General features: G+C 36.7%; 2 protein-coding genes across 2 annotated transcripts in view; both read right to left on the bottom strand.

Moving 5' to 3' along the window:
• Positions 1 to 5,405, bottom strand: part of LOC121811755 (C-type lectin domain family 4 member E-like) — an 18,775-nt gene extending 13,370 nt beyond the window's left edge. The window contains exon 1 of the mRNA XM_042225429.1: positions 5,229 to 5,405. The gene's annotated coding sequence lies outside the window, so the exon portion shown is untranslated. The remainder of the gene's footprint in view (positions 1 to 5,228) is intronic.
• LOC121815278 (CD209 antigen-like protein E) overlaps positions 771 to 15,764 on the bottom strand; it is a 34,433-nt gene continuing 19,439 nt past the window's right edge. Inside the window, exons 3-4 of the mRNA XM_042225430.1 lie at positions 2,943 to 3,067; positions 771 to 1,431 (exon numbers count right to left, since the gene is read on the bottom strand). Of these exons, the coding sequence (XP_042081364.1) occupies positions 1,257 to 1,431; positions 2,943 to 3,067 (300 nt within the window). The 3' untranslated portion in view covers positions 771 to 1,256. The remainder of the gene's footprint in view (positions 1,432 to 2,942; positions 3,068 to 15,764) is intronic.

Genomic DNA, 15,764 nt, shown 5'->3' with positions numbered 1-15,764 from the left:
GGTAATAATGGATGTGAGCCATCATATCAAATTGCACTGATGGTCCAAGTTTAATCCAGTTTTATAGTATAGTATAGGTGTATCCCATTCTTACCCGTGATATTGCAGTTTTACAAACTTCAAGGTTTGTGACTTTTTCTGTAGTTTTTTTTTTAGCTCAAAAAACTGTTTAAGAAATTTAATGCAAATCTATAGCATTTTAGATTCACTAAACTTGATAAAAATACATCAGATTAAAAATTAGCAATTCAACCTAATTCTTTAGTACCTTTCTAGCATCTGTTGGGGGTTAGGTTAATTTTTTAAAGTACTTTTTTAGTTTCTATTTTCATTCTGCCTGTAGTGCTAATTTTATTCACCATAACATTTGACAAGGTTGTGTGTTGCATTCAGGAGAGATGTATAAGTATATATATTTGAAAAAATGCAATAAAAACACGTACCATTTCCTCTGCAACATTTTGTGAATTCACGTCAGTTTGATTGAATTCATATATCCTAACAAACGATTTGCTTCATTGTTGAAAAAAAAGTAAATCATCTTTACCTTCAACATTTCAGATAGTACTGAACTCCAAAGTAAATCAAAGTCTAAAACCTTCACATAAACTATAACAAAAGAGGCAAACTTTAATTATAAATTAGGTCTTAAGTCCTCATGAATAACAAACTACAAGGAGGAGGTTGGAGATCAATGTAAACTCAGTTAATAGTAGATATATATTTATCTTTATGTAGATGCAGGACCATTTGTGTTATAGGTTGTCTTTTTTTAGGTGTTGTTTTGCTCAACTGAATTAAAACAATGAAGCTGGCATTGATGTTCATGCACACTGTAATTTACACTTTTATTGTAAACATTCACTTCCTCTTATTTACGGTAAACCAGATAGCTGTGGCAAATACAGCTGCATTAACCAAACAGGAAATGGCACACTGTGTATCAGACAATAACATGGCTGACTGAGGCAACCACAAGTTAAATTATCACATAATCTAAGAACACTAAGCACTACTTTCCCCTCCTGAGTTGATTGAGTAATATTGAAGTCTGTTTATGTAGTCTAAGTTTCTTACAGGCAAAAGTTTCAGATGTCGACATGCAGCACATAATATTTATTCACATTTATTTTATTATACACGATGCAGAATTTCTTTTTTCACTGAGCATTTCTGAAAGGCAGCTTAAATGTTTGTGGTATTAGCTTTACATACTCTGCTCAAGTTGTTTAAAAAAATACATGCTGACCTGAATTTTAGACACATACAAATATATGGTGTCCGACCACTGCTGATTTCTCACAAATACTTCTACGAGATCTGTTGCAGGAGTTATCAAACCAATACACTGGCCCCATCCTACCACAGTCCTGTCCATCAGGATCTTTCCCTTTCCAATCATCTGGCTCAAAAACCCTCCAAAATGTCAAACTAAAGGATGAAAAACAGAAAGAATGTTAAGAGTCAAGTAAAGTAAGTAAGTAAAAGCTGAACTATGATTCTGGAAATGAACAAAAGTGTTTTTGTAATGTGTTCAGTCTTTTTTTACGCCACTATTGGATGTCATAAAATGTGTCTTCTCTTTCGCTGTGTTTGTGTTCTGTCCTGGTCTCTGTGTGTGTTTCTTCTCTTTCCTCACTTTCCACTTACCTCCTCACTCACTTTAATAAAATGCTACTGGGATTGTCTGATTTTTGCGGTCCCTTTTTTCCTCACAGTATAATGCACCTTAAGGTGACTATATATGTATATATTAGGGGTGCAACAATACTCGTATTGATATTGAACCGTTCGATACAGTGCTTTCGGTTCGGTATGCATATGTATCGAACAATACAAATTTTTTATTTATTTTATCAACTTTTCTTCTGACGATGCTGTCTGTGTTGAGCGCTCAGTGGATCTGCGTTCTGACTACTCCGCCTAGGCTGCACTGTCGAGTGCAGATCCACTGAGTGCAGCGCAAGCTAGCAAGACAGAAGCTAAGCTCGTTGAAACATGGCAACTGCCTCAACGCTACCCGAAAATTGAACCTCCCCCACCCTCATTCAGATCTGGCGTTTGGAACTATCTTGGTTTTCATGTGAAGCATGACCCTGATGGTAAGTGCGTCATGGACAAAAGTAAAACAGTATGTCGGATGTGCCACGCAATGCTCAATTGGTGGGAACTAGTGCGTTAGCGCAGTTAGCTTGTTAACGTGTTGACGCCGTCCAGCCCCAGCACGGGGCGATGCGGTAACTCGTTAACGGAGATTTGCGCGTTATGGCGTTAATGTCAATTTTAACGAGATTAACGCTGACAGCACTAGTGGGAACACAACGAATATGACTGCACATTTACGCCGAAAATCATCGATCGTATCGAACAAACGTGAATTTGTGCAATCGATTACACCCTAATAATATATTCTCGATACTTTGGAGTCACGGTTTGATATTTTTCGATACAAAAAAATGTTCATGCCTTTTTAATTTGTCATTTATTAAAATTATAAATATATATTTTAACTCAAAAGTACAGTTTTTAAATTTAATGTTGCTGAAACAACAAAAGTAATAAAAAATAAATCTATCTGATCTGAGAATCACTCATCTTTGGAAAAGAGAGTTTATTACAGAGAAATGTCTCTTTCCAAAATAAAAGCTATACTATACGCTTCTTCTGGGCTATATTCTCAGCAGCATATTAAACATATCAGGTCCCCATAAGGAGAATCATGTGCTAACGGCTGTCTAAATGACTCGGGTAAAGTTTGTAGCATGCGTGCTTGTTGTTTTTGTCTGCTTCCACTTGTCTTTGCACTAGGATGATGTCGGCGTATATCTGCATCATATCTTCTATCTATCTGTCTGTCTGTCTGTCTGTCCGTGTGTGTGTCTGTTGTCTGTGTGTGTGTGTGTGTGTGTGATGTTGTATAATCTAATTAGATTGAATTAAACCTTTCATTTAGTGGGGAGCCATCCACCCACAACCATCTGCCCTCTTCTGCTAAGTCTGTCAGTCCGATCCAGAAAGGGATGTCATGTATCTCCATTTTTTGTTGAACATTTTTCCTCAAGAAATTCTAAACAGGAACATTTGATTAAATTATTTTGGGAATCTTTCAGTCCTGTGATAATGAAACATCAGGATGAGAACATGAACCTGCAGAGTGTTTTATACCTGCTCCTCTTTGCTGTCTATTCTTAACCAGGTCTCCTCCTTTAGTTTGTACATTCAGTTCTGCTCTTATTCCAGGAGGATGAATTGGTGGAGAAGTAATAGCAATTTCCTCCATGTTCCTTCCAGTCATCCTCACATTTATAACATGGTTCATCTTTGAAGAGATTACAGGAAGATATTTCTTCAGGTGGAACAAATCATGTTTATGTTTGTGAGATTTGGAGGCAGAAGGAGGTGCCTCTGTGCTGCACTTACAGTTTATCTTATCATTTCTGTCAGTCCATCAACTTTATTTCAATCACAGGATAAAAACATTGTCAAAGACAAAATCTAAAACTTACTCATGTTTACTTCAGGACGTTGTGAGGTTGTGGTTGTAGGCTTTATTGTGCTGTAAGGTTGTGTTACTGTTATGAAAAAGAAATTTAAAAAAGTTTACTCAATAAATTTTTCATCACAATCGTCTCTTTGTAGCAGGGTGCTCTTTTGATCCTGTATATGTTTTTATTCCATCTCTTTCTGCAGATACAAGTCATGGCGAAAAGTTAATAACTTACTTATTTTAATTTCAGGCTGCAATGGACATGTGGGCGTCACTGTATTGCATGGTTTGATTTCAGGCAATCTCTCTGAAAAAAATAAAACAAAAACAAAACAAACGAAAAACAGAATAGAAAATGAATGTTGGGAAAGTAAAGTAAAAGTTTAGGAGAAATGTCGTGTTATGTGATTGAATTCCTGAGGTCATAAACAAAATTGAAAGTCCACAATTGCAGTGTAGGAGTCTCATTTTCTTACCTGTGACATGAATTTTAACAGTTTCCCGCTCCAGTTCAATTTTTCTGAGCATTTCCTTGGTTTTCAAAAGCTCAAACACTTAAATAAGAAAAAAAATGTAACCCAGTCAGTACTGTTTTTGGCTTCACTTAATCTCTGTAAAGAATATCTGCCTTTGATTTTCCAGAGTCAATAGCCAAGGAGAAGGTCTTGTTACTAGAACTGATATTATTTCAGCAAACTTGTAGTCACGATTTTGTTCACACATGAGCAGGCTTTGGTAGCATGCAGGTAAACAATATACCCATATAAACAGAGAGTAGAGTAACTTGGCTGATTTTGGTTCAGCTTAAAATCTTCTTTTTTTTAATTGATGTGTTTATTTTTGTCTTGGACATCACTGATATGTGACAAAGAAGTTGTGAATTCCTTCAGATTTGGTCTGAGTGTGATAAAGAATATTTAACAAAACATGCTGTCAAAATTACATTCATGAGGTTGCACTAAAGCCGGTAATAAATTTCTGACATATTTTGATTATGTCATAACCTATTATAGATATGTTATAACACAATTTTAATCTTTTTTTAGCTATGAATTGATATTTCATTAACTGAATGCAGTATCAATCAAGTATTTTATTATATAACTGTATGGTTAAAATCATGTGTTTTAAATGTTATATAATTAGTATGTTTATGCTAATATTAAAAATTAATATAATTAATATGTTAAAATAAATGGCAAGTTAGACATTTAGTCAGACAACTTTCACTGATGGCTAGTGTGTTGCCTGAGACTCATGAATAAGAATGTCTGAGTTGAAGTTAGATTATTTTTAACATGTCAATTACAAATAAAAATAACAAGTTAAATATGTTAACATAAATTACTATAAAAATAATTTAATGTAAAGTAAAACATTATGACTGACTATTTCTGACAGGTTTTAATAACTTTAATAAATACAAATTTGACTGTATATGTTGCTTCTGTAGCGCTACAGGAGCAAGAACTTGATGCTTATTGTGGAAATTAGGTGATAGTATAGCTCACTGGACATTATTAACAGCTAAATTACTGTTAAAAATGTTTTTATTTTAATTAAAATACAGGACAAATGTGTCCTGAAGCCTTTTAGAATTTTAAAATAAAATATGATTAGATTAATTAAAAAGTCATAAATCACAATTTTTTTTTAAAGATCCTGATTCTCATGTAAATTTATGATAAACCAGACACATGAAAAGCTACATAATGCTACATGAATAGAACTACAAACTCACAGAGATAAGTTACCACGAGAGCCGATACCAGGAGAACACAGACAACCAGCACGGCCACTCTGAGCTTTAACGCATTGTTTGATTTTGCATGTTGAGAGTGAAGAGCTTCACCTGATTCAGAGGAGACAGAAAGTGAACACACAAGTACATAAACATTTAATAAATAGTGCTAACTCAACGCAACGGGAATCTTGACACACTGTATATTAGACATCAACACACTTTCTTATTTTTTTGATAAATTGATAAAACCCTGAACACAGGCTTAAGATATTTTAGCTACGTTGGGATCATTTTCCACTACATATCACATTGTATGAAAACAGCATTGTTCATAAAAAGGGTAGATTTTTCTTCTCCCTGTTGATTTACCACCACATTAATGTTCTTACCTTCTTTGTATTTCTGTGGACGGCTCATCATGCTGATGATTCAAACTCTTGACTTCAGAGTTAGTCCACCTGTGTCTGACTCACAAAAACAAAACAGCAAACTGGTGCTAATATGGAATCAGTTCCTTCTATATTTAAAAGAAAGATTAGCATCAAGATTCACCTCCGCGACCCTCACTTCAGGTTTTTCAAGTGAACCACAACACCTTTCACAGCTCTCTGTAAAAAAACCAACTTCCTGATAGGTAGGGAGGAGGGTCTTTCTACTGCTTACTTCAACTATTTTGAAACAAATAAATAATACGTCTTTGTACATTTATTAATACAGCAAGTTTGATAATAATACAGTAATTATTTTTAGTTTCTATGCCTGACGTTACATTAGTCTATTATGACATGCTAAAGGTTTTCTCTTGCATGAGTGATGTTTTATTTTGCTGCACAGACTTGTAATTTTAGTTTTTTACAATAAACTACCAAATATTTTTTAAAACATGTTTCACTCTTGCTTGTTTAACACTATACAAACATTTCAGTAAGGACAGATCATTCAAAGGAATAAACATGATTCATTGATGAACAAAATATAGATAAATGTTTGGCGGTTTGCCCGTCTCAGCCGAACGGAACCTCAGCTGTGAAAGGGATTAGAGCAGGACCCGAGCCTCTACGCTGATGGTGATGATGAAGGTGGCTTGAGAGATGAGAGGTGGAGATGGGGAGGAGGTGGGTTGCACAAAAGCATCTGCAAAGGAGAAAGACAGATGCGCAGTGAGATATAAAGTACGTGGCATGAGTGCTGATTGGCCTGGAAAAGGCCGGGAGAAGGTGATTGGACTACACCAGTGATGACACAAACAGCTTGACAGTGTGGGAAAGTGGAAGTGATAAAGCTTATATTTAGCTGGCATAATCAAACTTTATCAAAATGTATTTTATTGCATTTGTGTTGACTTGGTAAAGTAAAACTGTGAATACGTTTGCTTTAAAGTGTATTTTACAAGCTGCAGAATAAACCTTTGTTTGTATCTTTTCACATTGGATTTTGATTTCTTTAACTGATTTGATTCCGATTCAGTTTTGACTCAGACAGTCAGAAATATTATAATTTTGATCATTTATCAGTACATATCCATATTTTTATATAAAAACAAAGCTGACACTTGTGAGACTTCATCAGAGGTGTGAGCATCACAGCAGATGCCTTTGTGTCAAAGTAACTGAGGATAAAACAGAAAAACATGAAAGAGATTTTCCTGGCCTGGCTTTTTATAGACAGATAACCTTAAAAATATTCTGCAGTAGAAAAAACTAGAAGAAAACCATGAATCAACATATGAACATTACCTGATGCTGCTAAGTGAAGCAGAGCAAAGTTACAGAGGTTTATTAGAAACAGCTAAGGTTTTGCAATTTGGCATATTTTAAAAGTTTTCTTCATATTAACAGCAGAAATTAGGCTTTCTTGTCAGAGGTCATTTTTGAAAAAAAAACAAAACAACAACAACCCCTAAACAGTGGCCTACAGCGCTGTAAACAATGGTAGACTGGTGCGCAATAAGCAAGCAAATAATTCAGAAAACAGAGATTTGAGATGGGAAACTGTTCTTGAAATACACTGAGAGAGAGAGGGAGAGAGCGAGAGAGAGAGGGAGAGGGAGAGAGCGAGAGAGAGAGAGCTGTGCAGGAAGTGCCATTTTATTGTGGTGAAAACAATAAAATCACAAAACAGACAAAGTAGGAAGTGTACTTTTCATCCTCTTTTGCTGCTGGTTCAGTGAATTATGGTTGGAGAGTGACGAAACCTACAGCTTCAGAATCTGTGAGATGTCGGTTTCCAACACCCAACGGCATGTATATGTACGTGTCGTCGGGTGAACGGAGGGATGTGTTTGTGTCTGTGTTCACATCTTTGTGGAGAATCTGTTTACTCTGCTCTCATTTGCTGTTTTAGCTGTTTGGTGGTTGTTGAAATGTTTTGTGAGCTTTAACCTGAGATTCTGGGGTTTGTGGCAAAATACATTTATATTTAAAAATCGATTCAGGATTTAATGAATCAATATCACGTTATTTAAGCTAAAATTGATTTTAATCGGAAAATAAATTTTTTAAACCCACCCTTAGGCGCACTCCCTAGGGTTGTTGAGAATGACTTCCAGACAGATGGACAAACCGATGGTGACTAACCAACCGGACAAAGAACACGACCACAGTGATAGATGTAGCTATACCGAGTGATAGCAACATCAGGTAAAAGGAGCACAAGAGCTCAAGAAGTACCAAGGGCTGAGAGAAGAGCTTGAACTGTCTCTGTCCAGAAGAGCACAGTCCTAGGAGTCTCTCCCAGGCCTCTGGTAGAGGACCTGAGCTTGAAGGATAAAAGACCGCCTGCAGGGTGAGAGGGGATTTTAAAAAAATTGAAGCTGTAAACAGCTGAGCCAATTTTACACAGGTATCTGTACTGCTACCTAAGTAAAGAATGCCTGGTCTTTTGCCACCTCTGCATTTGCCAGTGTTATGGGAATGTTCCCGACTAGTGGAGAGTGCAAAGGAACATTAGCAACATAGCATGCTAACCCATTAATCTCTTTTAGTAGTACAGCCTTATGCTCCAGCTTAACACAACTAAAAGGAAGGGGGCACCATCTTGTGGCAGTATTATGCAATTGTGCTTTAATTCACAAAGAGGCAGACAATTTCTTCTTCTGTGGCATTATGTTGATAACAGCACGTTAAACAGTTTAATACCACTTTTTGGAGAAAGTAATAGTGGGTCAATGTAGTGTCCAGTCTGGCCTCAGTCTAACATAAAAAGAAGAAGAGAGAAAACTTTTCTTTTTTACAGACTGTGATCATGACTTCTTGTCAATTATACTGAAAGAGTTGAAGCCAGTGAAATAATAAACACAAATATGTTGCTAAACTAATGTATTTTAGTAAACATGTCATTTAATGTCCCTTCTCTGAACAGTATACACCCACAGTAAATGAACAATGATGAGCCTGATTCCCTGAATGTGATTTTGTTAGATGTTATGAGAGTGTTTTTCTTACTTACTAAATTATTCTGTCGTCATCCACTTTAGTTATCTTCTGTGAGTTTTCAGGTCCTTTGGTGTTGCTGAAATGACAAGTTCATTCAACTTATCAGGCATGCTTTAGCTGCTCCTTGTGTACCTTGCTCCCCCAGAGTACTAATATCATCTCTCCTTGTTTTCCCAGTGGGGATCCCTCCTTTGGCCACAAGAAGTGGATCCCTGTTCATCATTACCTCACCTGCTGCTGCAAGAGCTAGCTGCTTTTCTTGGGGTGGCTGTGGCTCAGGAGGTAGAGCAGCTCACCTACTAATCAGAAGGCTGGTGGGTTGATCCCTGTCTACAAGGCAATTATATTTGAGCAAGATACTAATTCCAGTGCATCCACCAGAGTGTGAATGTTAGAAAGCACTTACATAGAAACAGTATGAAAAAGCCTGTGCCTCCCCTAGTCCTGAAAATCACCATTTGTTCTCATTGCTGTTACCTGTAATCATTTTGTTAAATTACAACAACTTTAGAAACTAATCATGGTCAACATACAACGCATACACATCTAATGTGAATAGCAGAAGCATCAAGTGAGGATTGATTTCTTTTTTGTGGATTATTTTTTAAGTATATATGTTTTTTCCCCTTATTTTTAACAGGCTTTAGGTGCATAAATGTAAACAGTCATTGTGCAGCATAAAAGAGGAACTTAGTGGCCAAAATACAATTGTTCACTATCTATGGAGCATGACTTAGCTTTTTCTTAACTTTTCAAAATGTATCAGTGTTTGTGAACAATGACCTGTATCTACCTTTAGCATTGTTGGTGGCTTTCCAGATGTACACACACATTCAAGACAAGCTGGATGATCGCTCTCATCTTTAGCCCAAAGGATGTGGGGTTCATGTTTTCCAAAAATAACTTTAGATTTCAGTTTGTCCGATTATAGAACAGTTTTCCACTTTGCCTCAGTCAACTTTAAATGGGCTTTAACCCAAAGAAGATGGTGGTGTTTCTGGTTTCTGGGTTATGGTGCCATCATCATGGCATCATCTCTACATGACAGAGCTTTGACCTGCATTTGCAGATAGCACAGTTAGCTGTTTTTACAGACAGTGATTTCTGGAAGGGTTCCTGAGTCCATGCATGGATTTTCAGGTTTGCCACTTGTGGACAGAGTTTGTTCAAGATTGTCTGAATTGTTTGATTTATGTACTGTAGATAAGATATTGAAAATCTTCTCAATTTTTCACTGAGGAACTCTGAGATTGTTCAATTTGTAGACGGGTCATTGATGTGACATGGCAATTTCACTGTCTTACCAGACAAAAACGAAGCTTACACGTAAGTTCATTAAGGAAGATCTGTAGTCACACATCGATCTGCTTCCTGGATGTTTTGGATGCTTTGCATCACTTTCAAGCTGTTAAGCTCACATCCAATCATCTTTCTGCCTGCCTTCTTCAGGCCAATCAGCCTCCACTTGGCATGCTTTAAATCTCACTGCTCATCCGTCACTCTCCCTTGCAGTCGCCTCCCTGCAACCCACCTCCTCTCCCATGTTACTCAGGCTCCATCCAAACCTCCATCTTCATCGCCATCACTAGCGTCTAGACTGTGGGAAGTACTTCCCTAATTCTTATCACCACTGGGATTAAATTTTGCTGTCATGGCCCATCTGAATCTAATCACCAAATAGTTTAATTAATTTCTGTATATCAATAAATCATGTTCAGTTGCTTCTAATGATCTCTGCTTATTGAAATGTTAGTTAATATTGTCCTCATTTAAAATGCTGCAAATGGTTCAAAATTTATGTTTTACATGGATGTGTTAAAAAAATACTTTATTTTTTAAAAACTTTGTGCCAAATACTTGGCCCTGTGTGAAAAATTCAGCCTTTGTCTCGTCAGTTCATTTTGTCCAGTCTCTTATTGTCGACTTGTGAACTCTGACTTTAACTGAGACCAGACAGGCCGGGATTTCTTTAGATGTTGTTCTGGCTTCTTTTGTGAGCTCCTGCATGAGTCGTTGACGTCTTCTTGGAGTAATTTTGGTAAGTTGGCCCCTAATTGAAAGATTCCCCACTGCTTTCTTCATTTGTGTATAAAGACTCTGACTGTGGTCACTGGAGTCCCAAAGCCGAAGAAGTGGCTTTGTAACCATTTCCAGACTGATAGATGTCAATGGCTTTAAGTAACCACATTATTTTCAAATATTGAAAACACAATGACAAGAAGTCAGCAGACTGGAGGTGTTTATTTTCATCAAGCACAATAGTTTTTTCTGGATCAGTGTCGTTCAAACTTTTCCAGGAAATTGTTTTTGCAAAAGCTTAAAAAAATAGAAAAAAACAAAATAAATGGTTGGAAACTGTTTCCCAGAAAGCACGAGAATAGCGGCTCATAATAACAATGTGAATGAAGACAAAAGATATAAGACACGAAATATTATTCAAGTACATATCTGGCATGTAACTGGTGACCTGTTGAGGGCGTACTCCTCCGCTCACCTTCTGACACTTGGGACTACACCCCTCCCCCTCCTTCTCCCCCCACCCAAATTTAATTGATTAAGCAGGTAAAGCAATTAGAAGGATAGGTTTTCCATGTTATATTATTCAACACTTCTCTTTAAGTTTGTCCTTGTAGTTTCTTTTAAGAGTTGGTGACATCAGAGTTGAAAAGTGTCATTTCACTATCTTTACCCTGTACTTAGATTGTTTTGTACGCTGAACTTGATGTAAACTGAATACAAACTGTCCAGTTAAGTTATTTCTTTGAGGTATAGTGCACCATTTATCAAACCAACACTTCAGGCCAGGAGCGCCACCTTTTACCTCCGTCCTGTCACAGACTTCTCCATCAGGATTTTCCTCATACCAGTTGCTGGTATGAGGAACCAGTTGTCTGGTTCTTTGTTGTTCCAGTAAATCACCCTAAGAGATAAAAACAAACAAACAATAATAGCTTCAGTAAAAACTGGTATTTTTAATTCCGGGAATAAAAAACTATTTTAATAACAGTGAAACTTATTTATCAGTGATGAGCTGTTCACCCACAACCATGCTCCCTCTTTTGTAGTTAAGTGTTCTTTTCTAAACACTAATATAGACTTAAGTGTCACCTCAGCTGTTACAATCCAACTTTTATTATGCACAAGTATTGGTTAGCATTGCTGCCTCACAGCAATTTCAATTCCACCATTAGTACTTCACAGCACTAATGTACAGTAGTTTACAATTTCACAGATAGTGACAGAAGTTCATGTTGCAGATAGAGACCATTGTGCATTAATGCATTCATCAGAACAAATGAAAAACCCATAGTGGTAGTATATCACTTTTATCCAGATCAGTAGATGTTTAAAGCGTGGAGACTGATTCATGCTGTTTTTATAATATACTGCAGGGGTGCAGGGGAAGGTAGGACTGAGCCCCCAGGAGGGGCAATTGCAAGCCTTGAATGAAAAGGTGTTTTTGTTTTTCTTGCAATATGTGTCATAATTGAGACAAATGATGCGGTTGTGCCCACCCTGCACTTGGACTCCTTGGTCACCTACACAGAATAACTGCATTAGCAACTTTCTGTCAAAAGAAATGTGCGCAGACACAATGAACAGGCTAAGAATGATTTAGCTATCAGCAGAATCAGTGACACAATCGAAATAACTCAGCACAGCTTAACACCATCAAATCCTTTAATTTCAAAAAGAGCCAGAGAGAGTGAAGCAGCAGCAGGTCTGTCTCCAAATGATGTGACTCAAACTGAGATCATGTAGCACCAACCAAACGTTATTCCAAGCGATCACTCATTCACCTGTAAGCTTATCAACACTAACACCAAATGACATTAATTGTATGACTTTATTGTATGTTGGCCCAGTGGTTCTTAACGGGTGTGCCATGAGGTAAGCAAGACATTTTGAGGAAGTAGGTGTTCTTCAGGGAGATGAAACAGCATTTTAAAATGCCACAATGAAAAAAAAAGAAAAATGTAGGGAGTCACATATATTGTCTATAACAATTTTTGTTGCTAGTTTTAATTAAACGTGAGCTGCAAACCAACACTCTTGCCATGTTTTCATGTCTTGTGTGTGTGTGAATTGTCTTGTGTATTGACTTTCATGTATCTTTCATGTCAGATGTGATTTTGTATTTCATGAGCGTGAAATCGTCTCTTCACAGACTTCCTGTGGCTGCAATAAAGTGCTGAAGTCAGAAGATGGCCAGTGCATTTGTGAGCTGACAACACATATAAATTCTGTTTCTTTGGTAATTTAAAGCAGATCAGAAATGTTATTGATTTTAAATAAAGTTTATGAATAAAAGTGTTTAAACTCACAGAAGTAGAACGTCAAAAAGACAGCAGTTGCCAGGAGAACACAGACAACCACCACCGCCCCTATTTTTGTGGTGACCATTGACCCTCTGTTTACTTGTTCATGTTGAGGTTCAAAAACTTCATCTGTTGAATATTTAGAGGAGACAGAGGGTGGAATAATTAAATAACACAAAATAGTGTAGATGTGTACAGGTAAAAGGACTGTAATATTTATTAGTAATGATCTAGTATTTATGAGTTATAGCATTTAAAGGTTGGAGGACCACAGCTGCAAAGAAACACTGACATGCTAAATAAGGGATAACTACATGTTGAATACATCACAAGCCCCAATCGTTCCTGTTTTTATCATTTTCTAAGTTACTTTAAACTTACAATTAAATGTCTGTCTTGGCATTTTCTCCTATCAATAAAGCTTAACAAAGCCTGAATGCTTATATTTTGCAAATGTGCAAAGTAAATATCATCATCTATAGACTTGCAGCATGATGATAGATTTTAAGATATGTGCAATGATCCTGTTTTTATTCCAGAATAAACATATTATGTTCAAAAAGCTTTTAAACAGAACAAAAGAAAAGTCGTCTTTACATTCCCCCACATTGCCACTGTCTGAATGGCTCATGGTTTCAGGCTTAAAGATCCTGAGTTCAGCGTTAGTCCAGCTGTCTCTGAATAATAGAAGTATTTTAATAAAGATTTATGTTTTACTGAAGCTTTTGACAAAAGCAGAAAAACACAAGTACTTGCCGATATTTCTCCTGAAGCTATGTTTGCTCTTACCTCTCTTTAGAATGTTCAAAAGAAACACTGTACCTAATGTACCATGTTGGAACAGGAAGGGCCAGCCACAAACTCTTCCCACAAAGAGCATTAAATTGTACAAAATATCTTGGTATGCTGAAGCGTTAAGAGTTCCTTTCACTAGAACTAAGGGCCCGGGCCCAGCTCCTGAAAAAACAATCCCATTAATGTACGAACTGTAGCTGCATCATCTGTCCTCTAGATGGAGCTTTAATAACTGAATCAAGACCATCTGCTGGATTAAAATAGGAGGCTTGAGGCAGAGATAAGGTGCACACTAACCAGGCTTTTAGTCACCAAGATTAACAGAAAGCAAAACATAAGAAAAAATAAAACAATACAGCACAGAGATGTAGCAGGACAGTTATTCAAAGTGTAAGTCAACATCTGAGTGTCTCAAAAATAAAATAACATGTATGTTGCTTTGGCACTTTCAAAAACCTACTAATGTTGCTGAATTAAAAGAACTCTGCAGAGAAGAATAGATCAAAGTTCCTCCAGTGATGATACAATATAATTTGAGTACACCATAAGGGGTAATCTGATTACTTGTGTAATCTGATTTCACCTTTAAAAGTAGTCTGATTACTTAAACTTGTCGAGGAGATTGATGCCAACACACGTTTGCCACATTAACCTGCTCTGCGGTTTATCCTCTGTGCTGGACAGGCTGGTTATTGCAGATGTGCATTGCTGCCATCTACTCTTCATTTTTACTTAGTTCAGTTTGCATTAGTAATGACACTTATAAATATATTCAGTGAGGAAGCTCTGTATTCACTCATCTGCCTGCGTTCCTGGGTGTTTTTGTGCTGTTAGTCTATTCTTTACATCACTTCCACTTTCCCATGTTGTAACTTAATTCTGTCATCTTCATTTTTAGTGTTATTATAAATGTAGATTGGGTAACGGTAACTGTATAGGAAACTGCACTGTTGCATGATGCATGCAACCAAAATAAAGTAGTTTGTAAAGATGAGCCCAGAGTGTGCAATGGCAAGTTTGGTGTAAACCGCAGAAATGGTCAGGTCCATCTATAAGGGCACGGAGTGTTTCATGTATGTAAATAAGCCATCTCCTCTATTTCATTACAGTGTTCAGATTATTAAAATATTATTTTCTGTAACTGTCACAAAATAATGGGCGCCCCAGTCTCCAGTGAATTGTAGTACTGGAAGAATGGTTATTCCTCCGTTCTACCACAAGAGGGAGTATGCCCTGAAATGAACAGTCTACTAAACAAAGTGGGCCACTCATTGTAAAGTAGTGGGCCTAGCAAAAGTTAAGAGACTGGTTACAAAACGTGTAATACAGTATTATGTATGGTAATCCTCATTATGTTTGTAATAATTTTTTAATCTTGATTTCATTTATTCCACTGTAAGATGTATTTGTTAAGTTTGAAACATTTCAGTCCTGTGATGATGGACTGTGTCTGTATATTTGCAGATTGTACACCAAAGGCTGGTGCATTAAGCCCCAAAGGTTTTATTTAAGTGTGCAACACTTCTCCTCCCCTTCTATGGTAGACAGCTGTGTGGTGCAGACTATTAAGTGGCTGTCAGTGGTGGAAAAGTTGTGCATTTCTCTAGATAAGGCAGATATTTGACCATAATACACAGTGCTGTCATTCCAGTAGTGGATGGTTAGTGAGTAAAGGTATAATAACATTCTTGTAAGCGGCACAGAAAAACAGACTGAGGTCTTTTTTTTTTCACACATTTTCCAGGAAATTGTTTTTGTAAATTCTTAAAGATTATGAATAAAGAGAAAAAATAAGGAATTCACAGGTATCATTGGTGCTTTAACCCATAATACATGAATAAGAAGATCAGGCACAAAAAAGTATTTCACATTTATTTGTTTGCAAACAGGATAGATAGATAGATAGATAGATAGATAGATAGATAGATAGATAGATAGATAGATAGATAGATAGATAGATAGATAGATAGATAGATAGATAGATA

This window comes from Haplochromis burtoni, unplaced genomic scaffold, assembly GCF_018398535.1.
Source record: "Haplochromis burtoni strain Fernald_Lab_line unplaced genomic scaffold, NCSU_Asbu1 Contig_171, whole genome shotgun sequence".
Taxonomy (NCBI): Eukaryota; Metazoa; Chordata; class Actinopteri; order Cichliformes; family Cichlidae; genus Haplochromis; species Haplochromis burtoni.
This window is presented reverse-complemented; position numbering and strand designations above follow the sequence as displayed.